The sequence below is a fragment of the Callithrix jacchus genome, chromosome 22 (assembly GCF_049354715.1).
Source record: "Callithrix jacchus isolate 240 chromosome 22, calJac240_pri, whole genome shotgun sequence".
Taxonomy (NCBI): Eukaryota; Metazoa; Chordata; class Mammalia; order Primates; family Cebidae; genus Callithrix; species Callithrix jacchus.
This window is the reverse complement of record NC_133523.1, coordinates 21,934,059-21,961,819: the sequence shown is the minus strand read 5'-3', so window position 1 is coordinate 21,961,819 and position 27,761 is coordinate 21,934,059. Positions and strand designations below refer to the sequence as shown.

Sequence of the window (27,761 nt, the reverse complement as noted above, 5' to 3'; positions counted from 1 at the left end):
TATGTTTATATGTCTATGAAGAATTAGAGCCTGTGGTATATTGCAATGTCATGTTGTTTATGTAGTTTGAATAATTTTATAGGTTAGATTTGTAAACTGTATTTATCTGAGTCTAATAAGTGAAATAATTTGTGATTTTTATTTATTTTCAGTTATATGTTCTCATTTTTCTCAAGACCTTTGGGAAGAGGAGGGCATAGAAGATTCTTTCCAAAAAGTGGTTTTGAGAAGATATGAAAAATGTGGACATGATAATTTACAGTTAAAAATTGATTGTACCAATATGGATGAGTATAAGGTGCACAAAGAAGGTTATAAGAAACTTAACCAGAGTTTGGCAACTACACAAAGCAAAGTATTTCAATGTGATAAATATGCAAAAGTCTTTAATAAATGTTCAAATTCAAACAGACATAAGATAAGGCATACTGAAAATAAACTTTTGAAATGTAAAGAATATGTCAGATCATTTTGCATGCTTTCACACCTATCTCAACATAAAGGAATTTGTACTAGAGAGAATTTCTTCAAATGTGAAGAATGTGGCAAAACCTTTAACTGGTTCTCAACCCTTACTTGTCATAAAAGAATTCATACTGGAGAGAAGCCCTACAAATGTGAAGAATGTGGCAAAGCCTTTAGCTGGTCCTCAAACCTTACTAAGCATAAGATAATTCATACTGGAGAGAAACCCTATAAATGTGAAGAATGTGGCAAAGCTTTTAAACAATCCTCAACTCTTATTATACATAAGAAAATTCATGCTGGAGAGAAAAACTACAAATGTGAAGAATGTGGCAAAGCTTTTAAACAACCCTCAACTCTTATTGTACATAAGAAAATTCATGCTGGAGAGAAACACTACAAATGTGAAGAATGTGGCAAAGCCTTTAGGTGGTCTTCAAGCCTTCCTAACCATAAGAAAATTCATACTGGAGAGAAGCCCTACAAATGTGAAGAATGTGGCAAAGCCTTTAATAAGTTCTCAACGCTTACTACACACAAGGCAATTCATACTGGAGAGAAACACCACAAATGTGAAGAATGTGACAAAGCCTTTAGGTGGTCTTCAAGCCTTACTAAGCATAAGAGAATTCATACTGGAGAGAAGCCCTACAAATCTGAAGAATGTGTCAAAACCTTTAACAAGTTCTCAACCTTTACTATAAACAAGGCAATTCATACTGGAAAGAAACACTACAAATGTGAAGAATGTGGCAAAGCCTTTAGCTGGCCCTCAAGCCTTACTAAGCATAAGATAATTCATACTGGCGAGAAACCCTACAAATGTGAAGAATGTGGCAAAGCTTTTAGACAATCCTCAACTCTTACTACACATAAGAAAATTCATGCTGGAGAGAAACACTACAAATGTGAAGAATGTGGCAAAGCCTTTACGTGGTCTTCAGGCCTTATTAAGCATAAGATAATTCATACTGGAGAGAAACCCTACAAATGTGAAGAATGTGGCAAAGCCTTTAACAAGTTCTCAACCCTTACTACACACAAGGCAATTCATACAGGAGAAAAGCCCTACAAATGTGAAGAATGTGGCAAAGGCTTTATCAAGTTTTCAACCCTTAATATACACAAGGCAATTCATACTGGAGAGAAACCCTACAAATGTGCAGAATGTGGCAAACCCTTCAACCGATTATCAAACCTTACGGAACATAAGAGAATTCATACCGGAGAGAAGTCCTGCAAATGTAAAGAATGTGGCAAAGCCTTTAGCCAGTCCTCAAGCCTTGCTAAGCATAAGATAATTCATACTGGAGAGAAACCCTACAAATGTGAAGAATGTGGCAAAGCTTTTAGACAATCTTCAACTCTTACTACACATAAGAAAATTCATGCTGAAGAGAAGAACTACAAATGTGAAGAATGTGGCAAAGCCTTTAGATGGTCTTCAAGTCTTATTAAGCATAAGATAATTCATACTGGAGAGAAACCCTACAAATGTGAAGAATGTGGCAAAGCCTTTAACAAGTTCTCAACCCTTACTACACACAAGGCAATTCATACTGGAGAGAAACACCACAAATGTGAAGAATGTGACAAAGCCTTTAGGTGGTCTTCAAGCCTTACCAAGCATAAGAGAATTCATACTTGAGAGAAGCCCTACAAATGTGAAGAATGTGGCAAAGCCTTTAACAAGTTCTCAACCCTTACAATACACAAGGCAGTTCATACTGGAGAGAAATACTGCAAATGTGAAGAATGTGACAGCCTTCACCTGGGCCTCAAACCTTTCTGAACATAAGAGATTTCATACTGGAGGAGAAACCCTACCATTGTGAAAAATGTGGTAAAGACTTCAACTGGTCCTTACACCTTACTACTCATAAGATAATTCATACTGGAAGGAAAACCCCTACAAATGTTAAAAATGTGGTGAAGCTTTTAACTAGTTCTCAACACTTACTGAACATAAGGGAGTTTATACAGGACGGAAACCTTACAAATGTGAAGACTGTGATAAGTCTTTTAACTGTTCCTCAATCCTTACTAAACATAGGTAATTAATACTGGAGGGAATCCATTCCAGTTTGTGGAATGTGGCAAAGCCTTTAACCAGTCTGTAAGGATTAGTACATATAAGAAAACTCATACTGTAGAGAAACCCTACATATGTGAAGAATGTGGGAAAGCCTCTAACAGATCCTCAATTTTTAACAGACATAAGCTAATTTATGCTATAGAGAAACTCTACAAATCTAAAAATGTCACAGTGCTTTCGGCAACACCTCAAATTTCTGAATACAAAAGAAATTGTATGGATGAGAAATGCGAATAATGTGCCAGTCTTCAAATGGCTGTCACACTTGATTGTAGGTAAAATATACTGGAGAAAACGACTAATGTGAATAACGTGGTAAAACATTTAGCCAATGCTCACACCTTATTGCACAGGAAAGCATTTCTATTTGAGAACCAATGTACAAATATAAACAAAGTGTAGGCTAGGCATAGTGCCTCACACCTGTAATCCCAGCATTTTGGGAGCCCAAGACAGATGGATCATTTGAGGTCAAGAGTTCAAAACCAGTCTGGTCAACATGCTGAAATTTCATCTATACAAAAAATGCAAAAAAAATTAGCCAAGCATGGTGCCAGACACCTGTAATTCCAGCTACTCAGGAGGTTGAGGCAGGAGACTCACTTGAACCTGGGAGGAAAAGGTTGCAGTGAGCCAAGATTATGCCACTGTATTCCAGCTTGGGCAACAGGGAGATTATTAAAAAAAAAAAAAAAAAGAAAGAAATTGTGAAAGCCATTAATACCTTCTCACATCTTATTCAACATCCGAGAATTAATACTCAATAAAAGCATTAAAAGTGCAGTTACTGTCAGTAGATCTTTCAGAAAATAGAAGCCCTAAAAGTGCAAAAGAATATTTATTTTGAAAACAAATATATAAAGAGGATTATAGTACCTTTACTTGTATCACAGATTTTATTGTACACATTTTGTACTAGAGGAAAACCCTGAGGCAGTTGTTCCAACTTTGCTCAATATCAGGGAATTTATATTGAAGAATAACCTTGCAAATATAATAAATTTGGAAAAACATTTTTTCAAAAACTACATATTATAAAACACCAGAGTTTATACTAAAGTATATTTTTGCAGATACTGTATTTTTAAAAATTAATCCAAAACAAGTTTATGTAAATATCAGAATTTCACAGTAAAAATATCTGTCTCTCAAAATTCAGACATTACACTAAATACGACTGCTGAGTATGGGGGAAAAAAAAACAACTAAATTTGGTAAAAAAATTATTTGTTTATAACTTTAAAAGACGTAGATCTTTGAAGAGTATTAATTATATTTAAAGCATACTTTTATCTTGAAAATACAGATTTTTTTGGCCAGACACAGTGGCTCACATCTGTAAGGCTAACACTTGGAGATGCCAAAGTGGGCAGATCACCTGACGTCAGGAGTTCAAGACCAGCTTGGCCAACGTGGTGAAACCCCATCGCTACTAAAAATGAATACAAAAATTAACCAGGCATTGTGATGCACACTTGTAATTCCAGTTATTTGGGAGGCTGAGGCATGAGAATCACTTGAACCTGGGAGGCAGTGGTTGCAGTGAGCCGGGGTTTTGCCACTGCACTACAGGTTGGGTGACAGAGCAAGACTGTCTTAAAAAACAAACAAACAAAACCCAGATTATTTGAAAACTGAATAATGATGAAATTCAACTCTTAAATTACTTCGTGTTATTTTTTTCATTTCTATTGTATTCACATGTAAAAGCATGCTATCAATTCTGCATCAAAGATTTGGGAGGCTTTTTTATTAGGTGGTCATTATGATCTTTCTTATGGACAAATAAGAACATTAAAATGTAAGATGCATGATGAAAATCTAAGTAGAAAGGCTGTTTGTGGTTAATTTATAGAATTGAGTGATGCATGAGGTAGGCATTTTGAGTAATATTTTGTTTTTTTTTCTTTTTTTTGAGAGGAAATCTCACCCTGTTTCCCAGGCTGGAGCGCAGTGGCACATCAGCTCACTGCAGTCTCTTCCTCCCAGATTCAACCGTTCTCCTGTCTCAGCCTCCCAAGTGATTGAGGTTACAGGTGCCCACTATTACTTCTGACTAATTTTTGTTTTTTAGTAAAATGAGGTTTTACCATGTTGGGAGGCTGTTCTTGAACTCCTGACCTCAAGTGGCCTGCTCACCTTAGCCTCCCAAAGTTCTAGGATTACAGGTGTGAGCCACTGTGCCCAGCCCCAAGTAATATTCTAATCCATTATTATGAAAGAAAAATCATTCTTAATTATAGTTAAAATTAAATCAAAATTTAGTATGTCATTTTACTAATTGTAATTTCATGTGATAAAACTACATTTTGAGCCGGGCGCGGTGGCTCACGCCTATAATCCTAGCACTTTGGGAGGCCGAGGCAGGTGGATCACGAGGTCAAGAGATTGAGACCATCCTGGTCAACAAGGTGAAACCCCGTCTCTACTAAAAACACAAAAATTAGCTGGGCATGGTGGCGCGTGCCTGTAGTCCCAGCTACTCGGGAGGCTGAGGCAGGAGAATTGCTCGAACCCAGGAGGCAGAGGTTGCAGTGAGCCGAGATCGTGCCATTGCACTCCAGTCTGGGTAACAACAGCAAAACTTCGTCTCAAAAAAAAAAAACAAAACTACATTTTGAAAACATTTTAGATTGTGTTAATTTTTTAATTCAATATTTATAACATTAGGCACTGTTGTACATTCAAAAAAGTGTTATTGTGCCACTATTTTTAACCTGTTATTCCTTACTCAAGTGTGTATTTAAAAGATGGTAACGGTACACTGTTTGGCAACATACTAGACTAACATCTCTAGTTAAAGCTTCTTTTCCAGTAGCTTTAAACTGCAAATAAAGAATATGGTTTCTGTAAGTCATAATATTTTTAACATTTTAATTTATTTTTCTTAGTTTTTGTGTGTATATGTGTATACATTTATGCCATATATGGCATATTTTGATACAGTTATACAATATATAATAATCACATTAGGGTAAATAAGGTACCTATAACCTCTTTCTTTTTTTTTAATATATATATTTTATATAACCTCTGTCTTTTATGTTTTGTATTGAAAACAATTCAGTTCTACAGTCTTAGTTATTCCAAGTTGTATTGTTAAATTGTTACTGACTACATGGTCATTTTTATAGTCATCATAAAATTTATATAAAGGTGAAAACAAATGTATTTCTGAGTCCTAAATATTTTCAAAAATTTATTATGTATTTTTTGAAGCATGTGGCCTCTGCCTTCAAGAACATTTGGAGTTTTAGTTTTGACTTACGTAGAGTTAAATATACACATCTACTAGTCTAATATAACTTAGATTTAAGGAGTAACTGTGTTTGTGTTAGTATAAGTTTGCAACTATTTTCAGAAGAAAAGAGTAATATTAAGACAAAACAAATCATTTTAATAAGATGTCTAATTTACTAGAAAAGAAAAATCCTCAAAAATAGTAAAAGCAAATATATATTCTTTGTATTCAATTTATTACACTATCTTCTTTTAGCTTATCTTTTAGAATCTTTGCATGCGCCATTGCACTCCAGCCTTGGTAACAAGAGCGAAACTCCGTCTCAAAAAAAAAAAAAAAAGAAAGAAAAATATTAGATTCTTATACAAAGTGTGGCAAATATATAATTTGCTAGGACATACATATAAAAGTTAAGAGAATAGCAATTTTAAATTTAGTTATTTATTATATACTCATAGCACAACATGGATTTTCATGCAGAATCCTCTATTGTAAAGTGTGAATGTTAAAGGTTGTAAAACATTAAAATGACCTCTGTAAATTTGGAATATTTATTTTCCATATTAATGTTACAATTGGGAGAAATTTGTTACTCTTACTGTTTATAAATTTTTTAATGGTTTAAATTTAATCTACAGTTTATATTCTTAGTCACCTAACTGCAGTGATCTCCTTGTCCATTTTCTCTGAAAACTTTTGGAGATAATGGGAGCTTTTAGATGAAAACATGTCCTGTTAGTTTGCATGCAGACCAGTTTACTGTGTTCACACAGTGGCCAGTCATGGGAGCATAAGCAAGGCTGCCCTTTCAGTGTCTTTCATACTGTTACCGTAAGCACCAGTAACTCTAGGTGCCTCAAGCTTAAAATAAAAGCCATAAAGTGTCTGATGCACTGTGATGGGTACAGAACTTGCTGTTAAACATCAAAGTTTCTGTGGTTATGACTGACAAATGAGAAAACAGCAAAAAACAAACATATTTTCAAATCTGATTCATCTTTTCAAAAAATTTTTTTGTTCCTTGGGATTTTAGTTCACATATTAAAAGTCACTGCCCAGCAAATGTTACAGGGCTTTCAGTCTATATTTTTTGGTAGTAGTTTCAGAGTTTTAGACCTTACATTTAAGTATCTAATTTAGTTTGTGTAATATATGATGTGAATTGAGGTTGAGATATTCCTCTGAATGTGGTTACAAAATTTTCTCAACACCATTTATTGAAGATACTGCCATTTCCCTAAGAAATTGCCACCTCTATTTAAAAACACTTGGCTGTGAATACATTAATATATTTCTGGTCTCCTTTTTTTTCTGTATTGTCCTGTGTGTCTCTTTTTATTCAAGTACCATACTTTTCTTTTTCTGTAGCTTTGTAGTATCTTTCAAAGTCAGGTAGAGTTATACCTTCACTTTTTCTACTGCTTGATTGCTTTGGATATTGAGGATCTTTTGTGGTACCATATAAAAATTTTAGATGTGTTTTTAAAAAATGTGTTATGTAACTGGTATTTTGATAGAGCTTGCATTATATCTATACATTATTTTGTATAATACAGATATTTAATAATATTGTTAATGCCAATTTATAAAGGAGAAATAATTTTCCAATTGTGTATTAATGTCTTTGATTTCATTTTGAGATAGTTGTCAGTATATAGATATGCTGCTGCCACTTAGATGTTGCTTTTATATTCTGCTGGTTTAATAAATTTGTTTATTAGTCATAATTTTTAGTAATATCTTAGGCCTTTGCTTAAGATTATGCATAGGATTAAAAAATATATACAGGAATAATTTAACATTTTGTCTGGGTGCTTTGATTTTATTTTCTAATTTCTCTGTCTTGGATATTTAGTACTGTGTTTAATAAGACTGAAGAGAGTGGGCATTATTTGTCTTCTTGCTCTTAGAATAAAACCTTATAAGTTTTCCCCGTTTAGTGTGTTACTTGCTGTGCTTTTTTTTTTTGTTTTTTTGCTGTTGTTATATGCGGCATTCGTTGGTTTGAGGTTTGTTTACCATATAACCACTTGTTTCAGGAATTTATTATGAAGAAATTTTGAATTTTGTTAAACTTTTATTCTGCATTTATTTAAATGTTAGAGATGTGAAATCACATCTAATTCTACATAAATTTTTAAAAATCCTCAGATTTCTATGAAAATGCATGCAAAATTGAAAATTTAGAGAACATAGATAAACTGGATACACACAACTTCCAAAGATTAAACCAGAAACTTTAATTTTCACCAAAAGATTCCTAAGTCTAAAAAAAATTTTCAAAAAAAATCTCGAAATAGAAAATCAACACAAATGCATAGCATTTTTGTACACCAATAATATTAAGCTGAGAAAAAAGTAAAAAAAAAAAAACAAAACAGTTCTATTTGCAATAGCCACAAGAAAAAAAAATACATCTAGAAATAACATTAAATCAAGGGACAAAATATCTCCACACAGCTACAAAAAACATTGCTGAAAGAAATGAGAGACAATGCAAATAAATGAAAAAATATTGCATGCTCATGAATTCAAATAATATAATTGAAATGGCCATTCTGCCTAAAGCAACCTATAGATTAACTGCTATTTTTATCAAACTATCCTTAAAGTTTTATAGAATTAGAAAAAGAAAATGATTATAAAATAGGTATAAAAGAATTAAAGAGCCCAAATAGTCAAGACAACTTCAGACTAAGAGAATAAATCTGGGCTGGGCATGGTGGCTCACACCTCACTTTAGGAGGCCAAGGCGGATGGATCATCTGAGGTCAGGAGTTTGAGACCACCCAGGCCAACATGGTAAAACCCCCCTCTACTAAATACAAAAAATTAGCTGGTCAGGCCGGGCGTGGTGGCTCAAGCCTGTAATCTCAGCACTTTGGGAGGCCGAGGCGGGTGGATCACGAAGTCAAGAGATCGAGACCATCCTGGTCAACATGGTAAAACCCCGTCTCTACTAAGAATACAAAAAATTAGCTGGGCATGGTGGTGCGTGCCTGTAATCCCAGCTACTCAGGAGGCTGAGGCAGGAGAATTGCCTGAACCCAGGAGGCGGAGGTTGCCGTGAGCCAAGATTGCGCCATTGCACTCCAGCCTGAGTAACGTGCAAAACCATCTCAACAACAACGACAACAACAAAAAATTAGCTGGGCACAGTGGTACGTGCCTGTAATCCCAGCTATTTGGGAGGCTGAGGCAAGAGAACTGCTTTAAAGTCTCTGATGCACTGTGATGGGTTCAGAACATGCTGTTAAACATCAAAGTTTCTGTGGTTATGACTGACAAATGAGAAAACAGCAAAAAACAAACATTTTCAAATGTGATTCATCTTTTAAAAAAATTTTTTTCCCTTGGGATTTGGGAGGCTGAGGCAAGAGAACTGCTTTAACCCAGGAAGTGGAGGTTGCAGTTAGCCAAGATTGCACCAGAGTAACCAGTATAACATGGCTTTGTTACAAAAATATACTTGTAGGCCAATGAAATGGAAGGCAGAGTCCTGAATTAAGCTATAACTTTACAACTAACTTATTTTTACAAAGCCAACAAATAAAGGAGGAATTAACTCCTTATTCAGTAAAAATACTGGGAAAACTGGTTAGTGGTGTGGAAGAAAACTGGACTCCTACCTTTTTCTACATAAACATATGACTCAACATAGATTAAAAACTTGATCTGTCAGTGGCCGGGTGCAGTGGCTCATGCCTATAATCCCAGCACTTTGGGAGGCTGAGATGGGTGGATCACAAGGTCAAGAGATCGAGACCATCCTGGTCAACATGGTGAAACCCTGTCTCTACTAAAAAAACAAAAATTAGCTGGGCATGGTGGCGCATGCCTGTAGTCCCAGCTACTTGGGAGGCTGAGGCAGGAGAATTGCTTGAACCCAGGAGGCGGAGGTTGCGGTGAGCCGATATCGTGCCATTGCACTCCAGCAACTGGGTAAAAAAGAGCGAAACTCCGGCTTAAAAAAAAACAAACAAAACAACTTGATCTGTGAGTCTTGAAGCTACAAAACTTTTAGAACACTTAGAAAATATTGGCCTCTGGAAATAATATATGACTAATATCTAACATCAGTGCAACAAAAATAAAAATTAAAAACTGGCATCTAATTAAGCCAAAGAGCTTCAGCACAGTAAAAAAAAAAAACTCAACAAAATGAACAGATGACTTAAACAGTATGAAATAAATATTTGCAAACAGTAGACAATGAAGGATTAATATACAGAATTTATAAAAATTTTAATAAAAAGCAAACAAATGATATTAATAGATTCTTCTCAAAGGAAGAATTCTCAAAGACTTAAGAGCTGCCAATAAACATGTAAAAATTGCTCGACATTCCTAATTATCTGAAAGATGTAAATCAATGTGACATGATATCATTTCACACCATTAAGAATGACTTATTAAAAGTAAGTTGATAAAGTTTTCGAGAAAAGGAAATTTTCCTACGCCGTTGTTGGGAATGCAAATTAATTCAGATCCGTGCAAAGCAATTTGGAAATTTCTCAAAGAACTACAAGTAGAATTGCCATTTGACCCCATTACTGGGTATCTGTCCCAAAGGAGAAAAACTGATTTTGCCAGAGAGACACCTGCACTCACATGTTTATTGCAGCACGACTGGCAATATTAAAGACCAAATTAAACCAGTTATCCATGAATCTTTTATTGGATAAGAAAAATGATGTACTTAAACAACCTCCAATACAATGCAGAAACAGAAGAGAATGTCTTTCGCGGCAACATGAATGCAACAGAAGGCCCTTCTTCTAAGCAAATTAACACAACAGAAAAGCAAATGCCACATTCTCATACATGGGCACTAAAAACCGGATGCACATGGAAACAGATGAAAACAAATACTGGAAATTCTAAAAAGGAGGAGGAAGGAGAGGAGACAAGCATTTAAAATCTACTTGGGCAATGGAATTAAGTGTCCAACCTCAACATCATGTAGTATACCTGTTTTACAAATCTGCACATATACCCCTTAAATACAAAAATAATAAAATGCATTTTTGCATAATGACAAGTTCTATTTCTCCAGTTCTGAGTTAATAGTTGAAATTAGGGGTGAAAAAAAATCACCCCTTAAGGCATAGGGGTGAATGTTTCTATACCATGTCTTCCCACATTTTATAAGCTAACCTCTCTGAAAGCTTTTGGTCTATAGCCCAAAAAGTGTTTTCTTTTCTTTTTTTCTTTTTTTTTCTGAGACGGTGTTTCGCTGTTGTTACCCAGACTGGAGTGCAATGGCACAATCTCGGCTCACTGCAACCTCCACCTCCTGGGTTCAAGCAATTCTCCTGCCTCAGCCTCCCGAGTAGCTGGGACAACAGGCGCGCACCACCATGCCCAGCTAATTTTTGTATTTTTAGTAGAGACGGGGTTTCACCTTGTTGACCAGGATGGTCTCCATCTCTTGACCTCGTGATCCACCCACGTCAGCCTCCCAAAGTGCTAGGATTACAGGCGTGAGCCACCGCGCCCGGCCAAAAGTGTTTTATTTTCAAGTGTGCAGCTACAATAAATTACACCATTATTTATGAATTAACTGTACACTAGACTAGACTTAATTTGTTATTCTTTTTGGGGAAAAAGTGGTAAGCTATTTAATCACTTTTGTTAGGATAAACTATTTTTGAAAGCGTGAGACTACAAATTATGCTAAATTACTGAATTAGAAATAGAAAACATTTTTTCTTAAAAAAAAAGGCACACAAGTCTATGGTTATATTTCAAAAATAATTAACCAAAGAGTGGGGGTTATTTAAGACCACAGTGCTGTAAATGCTCATTCTATCACAATTATTCTTTTGAAAAATAGAAATAATGGGTCAAAAGCTATTTTTAGAGTACTTATGCCATTGTAATGTTAAATTATTGTCTTTTTTACTTGCCATGTGAAAGTCTGTACTTGAACAAAAGATACAATGAATTTCAAGTTAAAATGCTCACACATGTATTCTCCCTAGAAGGGCACTCGTGTTTGCAATCAAGGTGTAGCATTTCTTGCCTTCCTTGTGCTGCTGTATTTGTGCGAAAGAAAAAGGCAGCAAGTAACAAAGAATTGACCATGACATTTCTAGTTTCAACAGCCACAGCCTCTGTAATGGAGTGTTATATCACCTAGAAATAATGACAGTATTTCAAAACGGAGAAAAAGAAAATGATACCTTATATTTTGTTTATTATTTATACTTTATTAAAAAATTACAGTTTCTGATTTGTTACATGCTAAACAACCTGAATATGCAGATACCTAAAATTTCTACCTAGATTATAGTATTAATATTATAATAGCTTGTAATCGAGGTTCAAAATTGCCCCATTGGTTTTACTGGAAAGCAGTTATTTATCTTCTATGTGTAAATAGGTTATCTATAATCTTAAACATACAGATCTTTTAAGATTAGCACTATGTCTAGATTTGAATAAAATTTGTAGGTTTGTACTAATAAAAATTTTCATACTTATTTTCTAATAAAAGTGAAAAACCAAAAAACATAGGTTAAAAGCTTAAAAGAAACGTTATATATCTTCATTAAAAAACATTTAAAACCACATTGTGAGTGATCAGTAATTCCAATCTTTTTTACTTGCCGAGAAAACTTAAATTAATCAGAAGAAGTTTTGTTTTGTTTTGGTGTGTGTGTGTGTGTGTGTGTGTGTGTGTGTGTGATGGAGTTTTGCTCTTGTTGCCCAGGCTGGAGTGCAATGGTGTGATCTTGGCTCACGACAAACTCTGCCTCCTGGGTTCAAGCAATTCTCCTGCCTCAACCTCCCAAGTAGCTGGGATTACAGGCATGCGCCACCATGTCTGGCTAATTTTTGCAGTTTTCTAGTAGAGAGGGGTTTGAACCATGTTGGCCAGTCTGGTTTCGAACTCCTGACTTTGTGATCTGCCCTCCTCGGCCTTCTAAAGTGCTGGGATTACAGGCGTGAGCCACCGCGCCCGCAAGAGGAAGGATTCTTATAATAGTGTTTCTGAAACTCAGAAACTGTAGACCACCCGATGGGTAATGATGTACATGAGGATCACAAATTTTTTTTTTCTTATTTCTTTTTTTTGAGACAGAGGTTTGCTCTTGTTACCGAGGCTGGAGTGCAATGGCGCGATCTCGGCTCACCGCAACTTCTGCCTCCTGGGTTCAAGCAATTCTCCTGCCTCGGCCTCCCAAGTAGCTGGGACTACAGGTGCGCACCACCATGCCCAGCTAATTTTTATATTTTTAGTAGAGACGTGGTTTCACCATGTTGACCAGGATGGTCTCGATCTCTTGACCTTGTGATCCACCCACCTCTGTCTCCCAAAGTGCTGGGATTATAGGCATGAGCCACCGCGCTGGCCACAAATTTTCTATATAATATCAGGCTAAACCTAGCTTTTAATATAACATTTTAATATACTTCTAAGTTAAAACTAGTGACTTTTTTAAGTCATGAGAGGTATCATTGTTAGAATCCATCCATTTACCAAAGTATTTGTTTAAATGCAGAGTGTCTGTCAGTTTTATAATTAGAGAGAAGGTAAATTTAAAATACATATTAAAAAATTTTGTTTTCTAACAAGAAAATTATTTATTTAAAAACAGAGAGAATTTTACTCTAAGTTGCTTTAGAGTCCGTCTTTTAAAGTATCACATTATTTTGAACATTAAAAATCAGCAGTCTGGGCCGGACACGGTGGCTCATGCCTATAATCTCAGCACTTTGGGAGGCCGAGGCGGGTGGATCACGAGGTCAAGAGATCGAGACCATCCTGGTCAACAAGGTGAAACCCTGTCTCTACTAAAAATACAAAAATTAGCTGGTCATGGTGGTGCGTGCCTGTAATCCCAGCTACTCAGGAGGCTGAAGCAGGAGAATTGCCTGAACCCGGGAGGCAGATGTTGCGGTGAGCCGAGATCGCGCCATTGCACTCCAGCCTGGGTAACAAGAGCGAAACTTCGTCTCACAAAAAATAAATAAATAAATAAATAAAACTTTTCTTCTTTTTTTTTAATATAAAAAGTAGCTGGCCAACTAAAGTCCACATGAATTAAGTATAGCTCCTAGTATAACTCACAGTTAATGTAAGTTAACTATCCTCTCTGTAGACAACATTTTTCACCATACAGCTAGACCTCAACAGTCATTATGTGTGACAAAAATGAATCACTTTAGAACCCATCTTAATAATGAGACAGTTGTTGACTTCTGGTACTCAGTTCAGGACATCTACAAAAAGAGTGGTAAATAGATTTCAACTGTGACGCAAAATCTTTTTCATTGGCATTGATAGCTGAGTGCTATGTTAAGGATTCTGAAGTTACTATTTATTAAGTGAAAGTAGATTATCATAAAGGTCTTTATTATCATCTTCACACTGAGTAGGATTGCTTTCTTTATCCGCAATTGTGTTTAAAGCTCTCCAAAGAGACTCTTCAAATGCTTGGCTTTCTGTCTGGAAATTTCAAATGACTCTTTTAGGTGCACATCTTTTTATAGTTTCGCTCAGCAGGAGAGGCTTCAGCAAATTTATAATCACGGTGGAAGGCGAAGGGGAGGCAAAGACTTTCTGGTTGTGGCTTGAGAAATAGCTATAATATACTGACTGGTCTCACTTGGGATGTTCTTGACATTCAGGATAGATGGGGTGATCCAGCAATTATATGAACACTATCCATTCCAGTGACGCTCAAACTTCAGTGTGCATCCGGATTCCAACAAGTCTTGCTAAGACACAGATGCTAAGCCCACCTCCAAGACTCCTTGCTTTTTAAGGAATAAATAGCATTCCGTTGTGTAAATATACCACTTTTTTATAATTTATTCACCTGTTGATAGACACAGGTTGATCTCATATCTTAGCTATTGTGAGTAATCCACCTTTTTTCTTATCTGTTTATAAATTTTTTTTCTTTTTTTATTTCTAGAAACATTTTAATTTTATACTATAAATTAAGACTGTTAAATACCTTTATTTCGATGCCTTCTTTTGTTTAATATTTTGGCCGATTAAAAAAATAACTTTAAAAAAAAATTCTTGGATCAAGGCCATTATTATTAACATAATTTGAGATCAAATAGCAATAAAAATCAACATTGATTAGTAAAACAACAATTATCTAACCCCTGTTAATCATTTTCTCTCCCACCCAACATAAAAGTTGAATCTTTGTGTAATTTCTCACAGTTGTAAAAAGAGGCTTCTGGGAACGATCCAAGATGGCCGATTGCTAACATCCCGGGATTGCAGCTCTCAGGGAAGGCGCGGAGAACTAGAGGACGCCACAGTTTCAGACAAAGTCTGGTCGCTCACGGAGCAGAAAATCCCCCAGTGGTGGAAACACACGAGTCGCCAGCGCGACTCTCGTGGTCTGCGCAGCGGTTCCGCCGGCACCTCCGCGCGGCAGCCCTCGGCGCAGAGTAAACTACTACAGAAACAAGAAGGAAGCCCGACAGGAGAATCCTGGGCAGAAAAGCACCATCAGTTTTAACGCTGCTGCTCTGGCCCTGGGAACTAACAACCTGGACGTCCACTCAAGAGACCTAATCTGAAAGTTGGTAATTTCAAAGACGACAGGAGGATAAACTTACAATGACGGGAAGAAACCAGCGTAAAAAAGCTGAGAATACTCAAAGTCAGAATGCCTCTCCCTCTAAAGATGATCACAGTTCCACATCAACAATGGAACAAGGCTTGATGGAGAACGAGCGCCTCCTGATGACAGAATCACTCTTCAAGGAATGGATAATAACAAACTTCGGTTAGTTAAAAGAACATGTTGTAGCCCAACGTAAAGAAACTAGGAACTTTGAAAAAAGGTTTGATGAAATCCTATTGAGAATAGACAACGTAGAGAGGAGTATGAGTGAATTAATGGAACTGAAGAATACAATACAGGAACTCCGAGAAGTATGCACAGGTTTAAACACTCGAATTGTTCAAGCAGAAGAAGGGATATCAGAGGTCAAAGTCCAACTTAATGAAATAAAACGTGAAGAAAAGATTAGAGAAAAAAGGATAAAAAGGAATGAGCAAAGTCTCCAAGAAATGTGGGACTATGTGAAAAGACCAAATTTACGTTTGATAGGTGTACCTGAATGCGACGGAGAGAATGAATCCAAGCTGGAAAATACCCTTCAGGATATTATTCAGGAAAATTTTCCTAAACTAGCAAAGCAGGTCAACATTCAACCCCAGGTAATACAGAGAACACCACAAAGATATTCCTCAAGAAGAGCAACCCCAAGGCACATAATCGTTAGATTCACCAGGGTTGAAACGAAGGAGAGGATACTAAGGGCAGCCAGAGAGAAAGGTCAGATTACCCACAAAGGCAAGCCTATCAGACTTACAGCAGATCTCTCGGCAGAAACTCTACAGGCCAGGAGAGAGTGGGGGCCAATATTCAACATCCTCAAAGAACAGAACCTTCAGCCCAGAATTTCATATCCAGCCAAACTAAGCTTCACAACTGAAGGAGAAATAAAATCTTTTATGAACAAGCAAGAACTCAGAGATTTTATTACCACCAGGCCTGCTTTACAAGAGCCTCTGAAAGAAGCATTACACACAGAAAGAAACAACCAGTATTAGCCTTTCTAAAAATATACCAAAAAGTAAAGAGCACCAACATAAAGAAGAATTTACACCAACGAATGGATAAAACAGCCAGTCAACATCAAATGGCAGTAACCCTAAATTTAAATTGACTGAATTCCCAATCAAAAGACACAGCCAAAACCCAACGGCATGTTACATCCAGACCTGTTTCACATGCAAGGATACACAAAGACTCAAAACAAAGGGATAGAGAAAGATTTACCAACCAAATGGAGAGCAAAAATAAATAATAAATAAATAAAAAGCAGGAGTTGCAATTCTTGTATCGGATAAAATAGATTTTAAAGCAACAAAGATATAGTGGTAAAAAGATCAATGCAACAACAAGAGCTAATGATCCTAACACCCAGATAGGAGACTTAGATTCAATGAGACTGAAAATTAATAAGGATATCAAGGACTCGAACTCAGATCCGGAACAAGTAAACTTAATAAATATTTATAGAGCTGTCCACTTCAAATACACAAAATATACATTCTTGTCAATACAACATCACACCTACCCATTAGTTTAAATGAAACATTGATTGGCCATTATTAATACCCAATTTTTTTCAAAATAAAGCAATATTTCCATTTACTCTCCCTCTTTCTCTTCCTCTTTCTTCCTCTCCTTTACTTATTATTATTATTATTTTTTTTTCTTTCCTTCTCTCAAAAAAAAAGAAATCAACTTGTAAACCTCTAGATCCAGGTCGGCAATGTCTCTTTCATTGCTTGATTTCCTTTCTTCCCTTCCCTCCCTCCCTCCGTCCCTCCCCACTTCCTCCCTTCCTTCCTCCCTACCGTCCTTATTCCCTTCCTTCCTGCCTTCCTCCATCCCCCCCCCCAAAAAAAGAGGCTTCTGATTAAATTGAGCAGCATATAATTTTGTAAAATTTTACTTTTTTAGTCTAAAAATTAAACTGCTCTATTACCAGGTTATTTCTAATATGTATTATTTTACTCATATTTACATTCTTCAGAAAAACGAAGCTGACAAAAAATGCACTCAAAAATTTTTTTAAATTAAAAATGTAAACATTTTTTACAAATTCTAGAAGTAAAAAATATTTTTAGATTCTTAGAGAACATCTCTGAAATGCTTCCAGTTACCTTCTTTTGACAATATATATATATATATATATTTTAATGTTGCTATAATACAGCTTTCGCTATCCTTTGTGGTCAACTCCATCATTTTAATTCTATTTTCTTGTGCAGTATTCATGTTATGGATTGTATATTTTATTTATTTTTTTTTTGAGACAGAGTTTCGCTCTTGTTACCCAGGCTGGAGTGCAATGGCACCATGTTGGCTCACCGCAACCTCGGCCTCCTGGGTTCAGGCAATTCTGCCTCAGCCTCCTGAGTAGCTGGGATTACAGGCATGCACCACCATGCCCAGCTAATTTTTGTATTTTTAGTAGAGACGGGGTTTCACCATGTTGACCAGGATGGTCTCGATCTCTTGACCTCGTGATCCACCCGCCTCGGCCTCCCAAAGTGCTGGGATTATAGGCGTGAGCCACCGTGCCGGCCAAGCTTGATTTCTTTTTTTTTTTTTTTTTTTTTAATTTTTTATTGGATTTTAGGTTTTGGGGTACATGAAGTCTTGATTTCTTAAAGGAAAACACACTCATCCAGTTAAAGCCTTGGTAAAAACAGCTAGTATTTTTCTATTGTGTTTCATTGCATAAGAAAATGGATTTTTCAGCTGAGTGTGGTGTCTCACGCCTGTAATCCCAACACTTTGGGAGGCTGAGGCAGGTGGATCAAGAGGTCAAGAGATCAAGACTATCCTGGCCAACATGGTTTTTGCTGGCACACACCTATACTCCCAGATACTCAGGAGGCTGAAGCAGGAAAATCACTTGAACCCGGGAGGTAGAGGTTTCAGTGAGCTGAGATTGTGCCACTGCACTCCAGCTAGGCAGAGCAAGATTCATCTAAAAAAAAAAATGGATTTTTGTTTTACTGATGCAAACAACTGTAGTGATGTAAGTTAAGAATACTTATAACGAGTTTTTTATTTTTAGCAGAACCAGGCAGAGAGAAATAGGCATGGTCTAAATTATGTTTACTGCAGTATACCCTGCTCAGTTGTTAAAAGCTTTTAAGAAAATTTCTTTTTGACTCTGAAAAACAAAATAAGAATTAGCAATGTTTTAAGGGAAAGTTAAAAACATTGGTTTCGGGCCGGGCGCGGTGGCTCAAGCCTGTAATCCCAGCACTTTGGGAGGCCGAGGCGGGTGGATCACGAGGTCAACAGATCGAGACCATCTTGGTCAACATGGTGAAACCCCGTCTCTACTAAAATTACAAAAAATTAGCTGGGCACGGTGGTGCGTGCCTGTAATCCCAGCTGCTCGGGAGGCTGAGGCAGGAGAATTGCCTGAACCCAGGAGGCGGAGGTTGCGGTGAGCCGAGATCGCGCCATTGCACTCCAGCCTGGGTAGCAAGAGCGAAACTCCGTCTCAAAAAAAAAAAAACAAAAACATTGGTTTAATTTCCTATTAGCTTAATTTATTTCATTAACTTTGTTCTACTTGATATTCATAAACATTTTAGTTTTTCATGGGTTCTGTACTCTTTTATTTATTTATTTATTTTTGAGACGGAGTTTCGCTCTTGTTACCCAGGCTGGAGTGCAATGGCACGATCTCGGCTCACCGCAACCTCCGCCTCCTGGGTTCAGGCAATTCTCCTGCCTCAGCCTCCTGAGTAGCGGGGACTACAGGCGCGCACCACCATGCCCAGCTAATTTTTGCATTTTTAGTAGAGACGGGGTTTCGCCTTGTTGACCAGGATGGTCTGGATCTCTTGACCTCGATCCACCCGCCTCGGCCTCCTGAAGTGCTGGGATTATAGGCATGAGCCACCGAGCCCAGCATGAGTTCTGTACTTTTATGTGTTATCAGAAACATGTTAAAGTCTCACAGCTGATTATAAACCATTTTTAAGAGGATTAAAACAAGACAATCGTCTTTCAATGACAAAATGTCCAGAGTTACAGTTAGAAACACTATTGACAAAAAAATTTGGTTAGCTTTTTAGTTTACAATAGTCCAATATAACAACCTTAATTGTGATTGGGGCATCCCATATGGTTTTGAAACATATGTTAACATTACATACTCAAATATAACCTGAAAAATATTAGACGTCTTTTTACAATCCCATGTACCTAAACATGTTAAATAATTCTATTTGCCTTTCTTTGGATGCTTCAGTGTCTCTTTATAGCACCAAAAAAGCCAGGCATCAGGACAGACTACCTTGGGACTTAAGTTTGATTTTGGGGAGCTTCTTAAATATGTTCGAAATCTAAAATACTTAATGTTATACCATAGAATTTTAAATTACCATAAGCTATTTGTTTTGCCAACATGAAGAATCAAAAATTTGAAAAAGCAAAAACATTTTATTAGCCCTTACTATTAGATAAAAATCCTGTTTAATGGTGAAACCCCGTCTCTACTAAAAATACAAAAAATTAGCTGGGCATGGTGGCACGTGCCTGTAATCCCAGCTACTCAGGAGGCTGAGGCAGGAGAATCGCTTGAACCCAGGAGGCGGAGGTTGCAGTGAGCCGAGATCGCGCCATTGCACTCCAGCCTGGGTAACAAGAGCGAAACTCTGTCTCAAAAAAATAATAATAAATAAAAAATAAAATAAATAAAAATCCTGTTTAACAGAGAAAGGCAAATTTTACTCTTGCCTTAGTTTACTACTAATGTTAACCCCAAATTCAATAAAACCTTATAGACAATTCTAGTTAATCTTACCATGAAGTGAGATTTTTACAAATCTGGTATAATCTTTTACAAATTTTGCAAAAGAGATTGGCATCTTTTAAAAACGTTGTGCTTTTATTTAAATCTTTAAGTTAAAGAAAAAACATGATATTTCTTTGAATTTAAATATGTTTACACAGTTTTCTTTTGCAAAGTTCATTTTTACATTACTTTAAAAATTTGCTTGAAACTTCACTTTATTTAATAAGACAATCTTTTATTCCTAGCAAAAAGGTATATTTTATGCCTTATAAATTTTTATTTAAAAATTTTACTGTTCTTACACATTTTGCATTCAAATCCATTTTTATCAGTCTTGATTACATGTTATAATGATAACTTTTTATAATTTAACTTTAATGTAAAACCTGGTACTTTTTTTTTTAATTGCACTTTAGGTTCTGGGGTACATGTGACGAACATAAAGGATTGTTTCATGGATACATACATGGCAATGCAGTTTGCTGCCTTTATCCCCATCACCTTTGTCTGGCATTTCTCCCCATGTTATCCCTCCCCAACTCCTTTTTCCCCACTGTCCCTCCCCTATTCCTCCCCAACAGACATCAGTGTATGATGCTCCCCTCCCTGTGTCCATGTGTTCTCATTGTTCAACACCCTCCTATGAGTGAGAACAAGTGGTGTTTGGTTTTCTGTTTTTGTGTCAGTTTGCTGAGAATGATGGTGTCCAGGTTCATCCATGTTCCTACAAAGGACACAAACTCATCATTTTTTAAGGCTGCATAGTATTCCATGGTGTATATGTACCACATTTCCCTGTCCAACCTATCATCAATGGGCATTTGGGTTGGTTCCAAGTCTTTGCTTTGTAAACAGTGCCACAATGAACATACGTGTGCATGTGTCTTTATGATAGAACGATTTATAATCCTTTGGATATATACCCAGTAGTGGGATTGCTGGGTCAAATGGAATTTCTATTACTAGATCCTTAAGGAATCACCACACTGTCTTCCACAATGGTTGAACTAATTTACACTCCCACCAACAGTGTAAAAGTATTCCTATTTCTCCACATCCTCTCCAGCATCCGTTATCTCCCAATTTTTTTTTTTTGAGACGGAGTTTCGCTCTTGTTACCCAGACTGGAGTGCAATGGCATGATCTCGGCTCACTGAAACCTCTGCCTCCTGGGTTCAAGCAATTCTCCTGCCTCAGCCTCCCGAGTAGCTGGGACTACAGGTGCGCACCACCATGCCAAGCTAATTTTTGTATTTTTAGTAGAGACGGGGTTTCGCCTTGTTGACCAGGATGGTCTCAATCTCTTGACCTTGTGATCCACCCGCCTCGGCCTCCCAACGTGCTGGGATTTATGGGCGTGAGCCACCACACCCAGCCTATCTCCCAATTTTTTAATGATTGCCCTTCTAACTGGTGTGAAATAGTATCTCAATGTAGTTTTGATTTGCATTTCTCTAATGACCAGTGATGATAAGCATTTTTTCATATGTTTGTTGGCCTCATATATGTCTTCTTTAGGAAAGTGTCTGTTCCTATCCTTTGCCCACTTTTAAATGTTTTTTTTTTTTCTAAATCTGTTTCAGCTCTTTGTAGATTCTGGATATAAGTCCTCTGTCAGATGGGTAGATTGTGAAAATTTTTTCCCATTCTGTTGGTTGCCAGCTCACTCTAATGATTGTTTCTTTTGCTGTGCTGAAGCTGTGAAATTCAATTAGATCCCATTCGTCTATTTTGGCTTTTGTTGCCAATGCTTTCGGTGTTTTAGTCATGAAGTTCTTGACTATGCCTATGTCCTGAATGGTTCTGCCTAAATTTTCTTCTAGGGGTTTTATGGTGTTAGGTCTTATGTTTAAGTCTTTAATCCATCTGGAGTTAATTTTAGTGTAAGATGTCAGGAAGGGGTCCAGTTTCTGCTTTCTGCACATGGCTAGCCAGTTTTCCCAACACCATTTATTAAACAGGGAATCCTTTCCCCATTGCTTGTTTCTTTGAGGTTTGCCAAAGATCAGATGGTTGTAGATGTGTGGTGTTGCCTCTGAGGCCTCTGTTCTGTTCTGTTGGTCTCTATGTCTGTTTTGCTACCAGTACCATGCTGTTTTGATTACTGTAACCTTGTAGTACAGTTTGAAGTCAGGTAGCATGATACCTCCAACTGTATTGTTTTTGCTTAGATTTGACTTAGCTATGCGGGTTCTCTTTTGGTTCCATATAAAGTTTAAGGTGGTTTTTTTCTAGTTCTGTGAAGAGGGTCTTAGGTAGCTTGATGGGGATCACATTGAATCTATAAATTACTTTGGGCAGTATGGCCATTTTCACAATATTGATTCTTCCTAACCATGAGAATGGAATGTTTTTCCATATGTTTGTGTCCTCTCTTATTTCTTTGAGCTGTGGTTTTTAGTTCTCCTTGAAAAGGTCCTTTACATCCTTTGTTAGTTTTATTCCTTGGTATTTTATTCTCTTTGTGGCAACTGTGAATGGCAGTTCATTCTTGATTTGGCTCTCCTTAAGTCCGTTATTGATGTATAGGAATGCTTGTGATTTCTGCACATTGATTTTGTATCCTGAGACTGCTGAAGTTGCTTATCAGTTTCAGGAGATTTTGGGCTGAGACGATGGGGTCTTCTAAATATACAATCATGTTGTCTGCCAACAGAGACAATTTGACTTCTTCCTTTCCTAATTGAATACCCTTTATTTCTTTTTCTTGCCTGATTGCTCTGGCTAGAACTTCTAATACTATATTGAATAGGAGTGGTGAGAGAGGGCATCCTTGTCTAGTGCCAGATTTCAAAGGGAATGCTTCCAGTTTTTCCCCATTCAGTATGATGTTGGCTGTGGGTGTGTCATAAATAGATTTTATTATTTTGAGATGTGATTAGTGCCTGCTTCTCTCTGAAGCTGAAAAAAAAGAGAATTGTATATTGGAGTTGAGAATATTTGGATAAATGTATATTTCATAACATATCTATTGGGAGAGAGAAAAGGAGAGAGATGTGTTCATACAGGAGTCAGTATTAACATGTACCTTTTCAAACTCTGTTTGCTGAGAGGTTGCAGAAGCAGCAAGACTTCAGAATTAATAAACATACCTAGCTCTCATATCATGGTTTCTAAGTACTATTCTTCAATTTTAAAAAAAGCAAGACTACTTGTAATAATAGATAATTCTAGGCCGGGCACAGTGGCTCCAGCCTGTAATCCCAGCACTTTGGGAGGCTGAGGCAGGTGGATCATGAGGTCAAGAGATCGAGACCATCCTGGTCAACATGGTGAAACCGCGTCTCTACTAAAAATACAAAAAATTAGCTGGGCATGGTGGCGCATGCCTGTAATCCCAGCTACTCGGGAGGCTGAGGCAGGAGAATTGCCTGAACCCAGGAGGCAGAGGTTGCGGTAAGCCGAGATCGTGCCATTGCACTCCAGCCTGGGTAACAAGAGTGAAACTCCGACTCAAAAAAAAAAAAAAAAAAAAAAGATAATTCTAGCACTGGAGTAGAAAATGTAAGTTAAGGTAAAATATTGTGAAGCCAAAAAGTTTTAAAGTGCTTTATAAACAACAGAAGCAGCCATGTCAGAGAAAATCAACCTGAAAGACTTCCCAGGAGCCCAAGCTTGAAAAATATCAGAAACACAGTAAATATTAATAGCATTGGATTCAAGCCCAAAGAATAAAAGAAATGTCCATGAATCCATACAGAGAAAAAAATAAGAATAGAAAAAGAAAAAAATTTCTTTACAAAACTCCAAGTACTAATCAATGTAGACAGATAATGCAAAATAGAAAATCACCACTAAGACCCCACAGTAATAATTGCTATAGACAAGATGTACTTTAAAATGCAAAAATTGTCAGGAGAAATAGTGTATTTACATAGCCCCAAAGTATCTGCTTCCAAATGTTTATAAATATCATTTCCTCTCAATTTCTTTATAAGACTTAGGACTATTGAAGAAAAAAATTATAACACAGTATTGTGATATATATATAATGCATAGATGTAAAACATATGAATGGCACAAAAAATAGAAGGAGGTAATTGAAATTATTCAACAGCAAGGTTTTCATATTTTACATTTATTAAAATAGTACAGTATAAACTCTAGTAGATTGTGATATGTTACAGATGGATTTGGTAATTCCTGGAGAAACCACTAAGAAAGGTAAAGAGATGTCACTTAAATGCTAATAAAGAAATTTAATTATATACCAAAAAGTATTTGCACAAGAATGTTTATAGATGTTTTAGTCATAATAGCTTAAAGCAGGGAACAACCTAAATATCCATCTCTAGAAAAATAAACGAACAAATTGTATCTCATTCATCCAAGAGAATACTACCCAGCCATAGGAAAAAAAAAAAAAAAACAGAACTACTAAATTACAAACCATGGATGTATCTCATAAGCCTGCCAGATGAGACAAGATTGAAATAAAATAATACATATTGTATGATGTCAGGCAAAATGAATCCATGGTTAAAAAAAAATAGCCTGCAGTGGAGAATAAAATTATCTGGAAACAAGCATGAAGAAATTATCTGAGAATTCTTTTTAAATTCATTATTCTATGGAGTCACTCGTGCTAAATGTGACATAATCAAACAAAAATGTAAGAAAATGGGTAGATCCTAAAGCAGTCCAGGTTTTGTTTTATTCTGTAAACAGCAGATTTTAACAAAAAAATTTCTACAGTAATTTTTTTTAGAAATAATAACCTAAAGTCCTTGTTTTCATTTTATGAAATCCACAGTTCTGCTATTTCACAGTGGGATTTGAGACTAAATAGGTACAATTTTGATGGTGACAGAATGATATCAATGTCTAAAGTTTTGGTCTATCTCTAAAAATTGAGGAGATGACCAAAAGAGAGAAATTGTTAAATCAATTATAGCCGAAAGCTGCCTTTTTTTCTGTTTAATTTTTGTCAATGAGTTTTCTGTACATAGTAAACTAAAACCTAACTGGATATGTAAATAGACTGTAACCCACTCTTGGACCAACAACTGTGTTATTAGCAACAAAAGGATATCAGCTGTTCAAACCACGTTTGAGTAAGACACATCTCAAGCTGTAATCAATCTGGCTGTTTCTATACCTCACTCCCACTGTGTATGTCAATGCTTTTTCTGTTCGTAAATCTTTTTTCACCCTGTGGCTTTGTGCATTTTCTCTGAGCCTACTCTGGATCCACAGGCTGCCCAATTTGCAAATCATTCTTTGCCCATTTAAACTTTTTTTTTTGAGACGGAGTTTCGCTCTTGTTACCCAGGCTGGAATGCAATGGTGAGATCTCAGCTCACTGCAACCTCCACCTCCTGGGTTCAAGCAATTCTCCCGCCTCAGCCTCCCACGTAGCTGGGATTACAGGTGTGCCACCATGCCCAGTTGATTTTTGTATTTTTAGTAGAGACAGGGTTTCACCTTGTTGACCAGGATGGTCTTGATCTCTTGACCTTGTGATCCACCCACCTCGGCCTCCCAATGTGCTGGGATTATAGGCGTTAAGCCACCGCACCCAGCCTTAATTTTTAAATTATTTTTTATGAAGACGGATTTTTACTGTGTCACCCAGGCTGCACTTGAATTCTTGAGTTCATGTAATTCTTTCATACCAAACTCCTAAAATGCTAGGATTACAGGTGTGAGCCACTGTGTGCTTTTGCAAATTCTTGAGAGCATTATTCCCAATGATAAACAGTACTATATTGGTACAAATTTAAAAGAAATGTGTGCTGGGCACTGTGGCTTACACTGGCAAGCCCAGAACCTTGGGAGGCTTAGGCACGCAGATCACTTGAGGTCAGGAGTTTGAGACCAGCCTGGCCAACATAATGAAACCCCATTTCTACTAAAAATACAAAAATTAGGCATGGTGACAAGCACCTGAAATTCCAACTACTTGAAAGGAGAATTACTTGAACTTGGGAGGAAGATATTACAGTGAGCCAAGATTGCACCACTGCACTCCAGCCTGGGTGACAGAGCAAGGCCCTTTCTCAAAAGAAGTTAAATAAATTAACAGAAAATACGATAAAAAGAATCTGGCTTCTATTGTAGAAGTGTCACTCTCCAGGAAATAAGAGTCTAGGGCAGCTACTTTAGTAGTGTCATCTACGGAGGTGCATGGGAGTTGGAGTCAGATGGAGTTGATCCTGAGTCTCGGCCCAGCCACTTAATTGCTGTGTGTCTTTGGACAAGATTCTTGATGTGAAAGAGTTTTATAAACCACATATGCAAAAAAAAAAAAAAAAAAAAAAAAAAAAAAAAGGCAGAATGATATTGACTTCAAAAATTGTAGCAGGTTTTAGTTTTTTCTGTATCCATGCCCATTGCCTGGTGCTTTTAAATCGGTTCCTATTGAGAGCCACCATAATGTTTCCCAAACCCTAGATTGTGCTGGCCTTATTCACTTAGAGCAGTAGAAACCTATGAACAGGACAATGTACTAGTTTGGGACCAAGACTCAAAAGGTCTTGAATGCTTCTGTTTTTTCTTCTTTCAGAATGCTGTCATCTCCATGAAAAATGGCCCATGTTAGCCAGCTGGAAGATAAGATGGGGAAAGGAAGCAAGGTGCCCCTTTTGACAGCCTCAGAAGCAGAAGCTCATCCCCAGAAGCACAGCTGCTTATTCAACAAACAGCTGAAGATACATGTCTGGAGGAGCTCAGCTGAGACAAAAAGAATGGCCTCACTGAGCCCAGCCTAAATAGCTGAGCATCTCAATTATGAGCAAATAAGTTTGGAATGATTTGTTATGCTGCAATAGCTAACTAATGCATGCACCCAATGCGGATGGGATGCCAGGATTCAATGACAGGTTGATTACCAGTTCCCTTCTAACAGCGAGCACATACTATAGGTACTTTATTTTCCCCCTGATTTAAAGTTGGATGCCTCATAAGAGAATGCTGAGTAATGCAGAAATATACATGGACATGTATGCATGAAATTGGTGCCTATACTCACATAGCCCCCTCTCCCCCACATCACATGAGAAAACAAATAACCACAGCCGGACCATTAGGGCCAAGCCCAAATAGAAAAGTGAGTTTGCCTTTAGTCTGTTTTCTTCATATCTAAACATTGGAGGTCAAGACTGCCCAGATTTAAATACATAGAGGTTTCTTCTCCTGTGGCCTTATCATCCTTTGTTCATCTTCTGGTCTCTGGAAGAATCGTGGGCAACAAGTGGCCAGCAGTGGTCTACCTGTGGTTATTTTATTCTTGCTGTCCTCTCCTTTTTCTATGGCTACTATCTGTTCCTTCCTCAGAGATGAAGAGAGATGTTGGTAGGGAAAGGCTCTTTTTTCACCTTTGGCAGAAAAGATTTGTTCAGTCCCTTCCCTCCCCTGACATCAGAGCTGTACTTCAATGTAGCAGAATCTTGCTCTATCACCCAGGCTGGAGTGTAGTGGGCGATCTCGGTCCACTGCAACCTCTGCCTCCTGGGTTCAGGGAGAATTGCCTCAGCCTCCTGAGTAGCTGGGATTACAGGGACGCGCCACCACGTCCAGCTAATTTTTTGTATATTTAGTAGAGACGGGGTCTCACCATGTTGACCAGGATGGTCTCGATCT

At 37.1% G+C, this 27,761-nt stretch overlaps 1 protein-coding gene across 10 annotated transcripts in view; it reads left to right on the top strand.

Moving 5' to 3' along the window:
• Positions 1–27,654, top strand: part of LOC100388796 (zinc finger protein 273) — a 72,113-nt gene extending 44,459 nt beyond the window's left edge. For 7 of the 10 annotated variants that reach the window (XM_078359826.1, XM_078359825.1, XM_078359831.1 and 4 more), the window contains exon 4: positions 153–7,737. In XM_078359826.1, the coding sequence (XP_078215952.1) occupies positions 153–2,113 (1,961 nt within the window). In that variant the 3' untranslated portion in view covers positions 2,114–7,737. Of the gene's footprint in view, positions 1–152; positions 7,738–26,685 lie in introns of those variants that run through there. The other 3 variants (XR_013530931.1, XM_078359833.1, XM_078359832.1) reach the window with 3 other exon arrangements.
• The last annotated feature ends 107 nt before the right edge of the window (positions 27,655–27,761 follow it).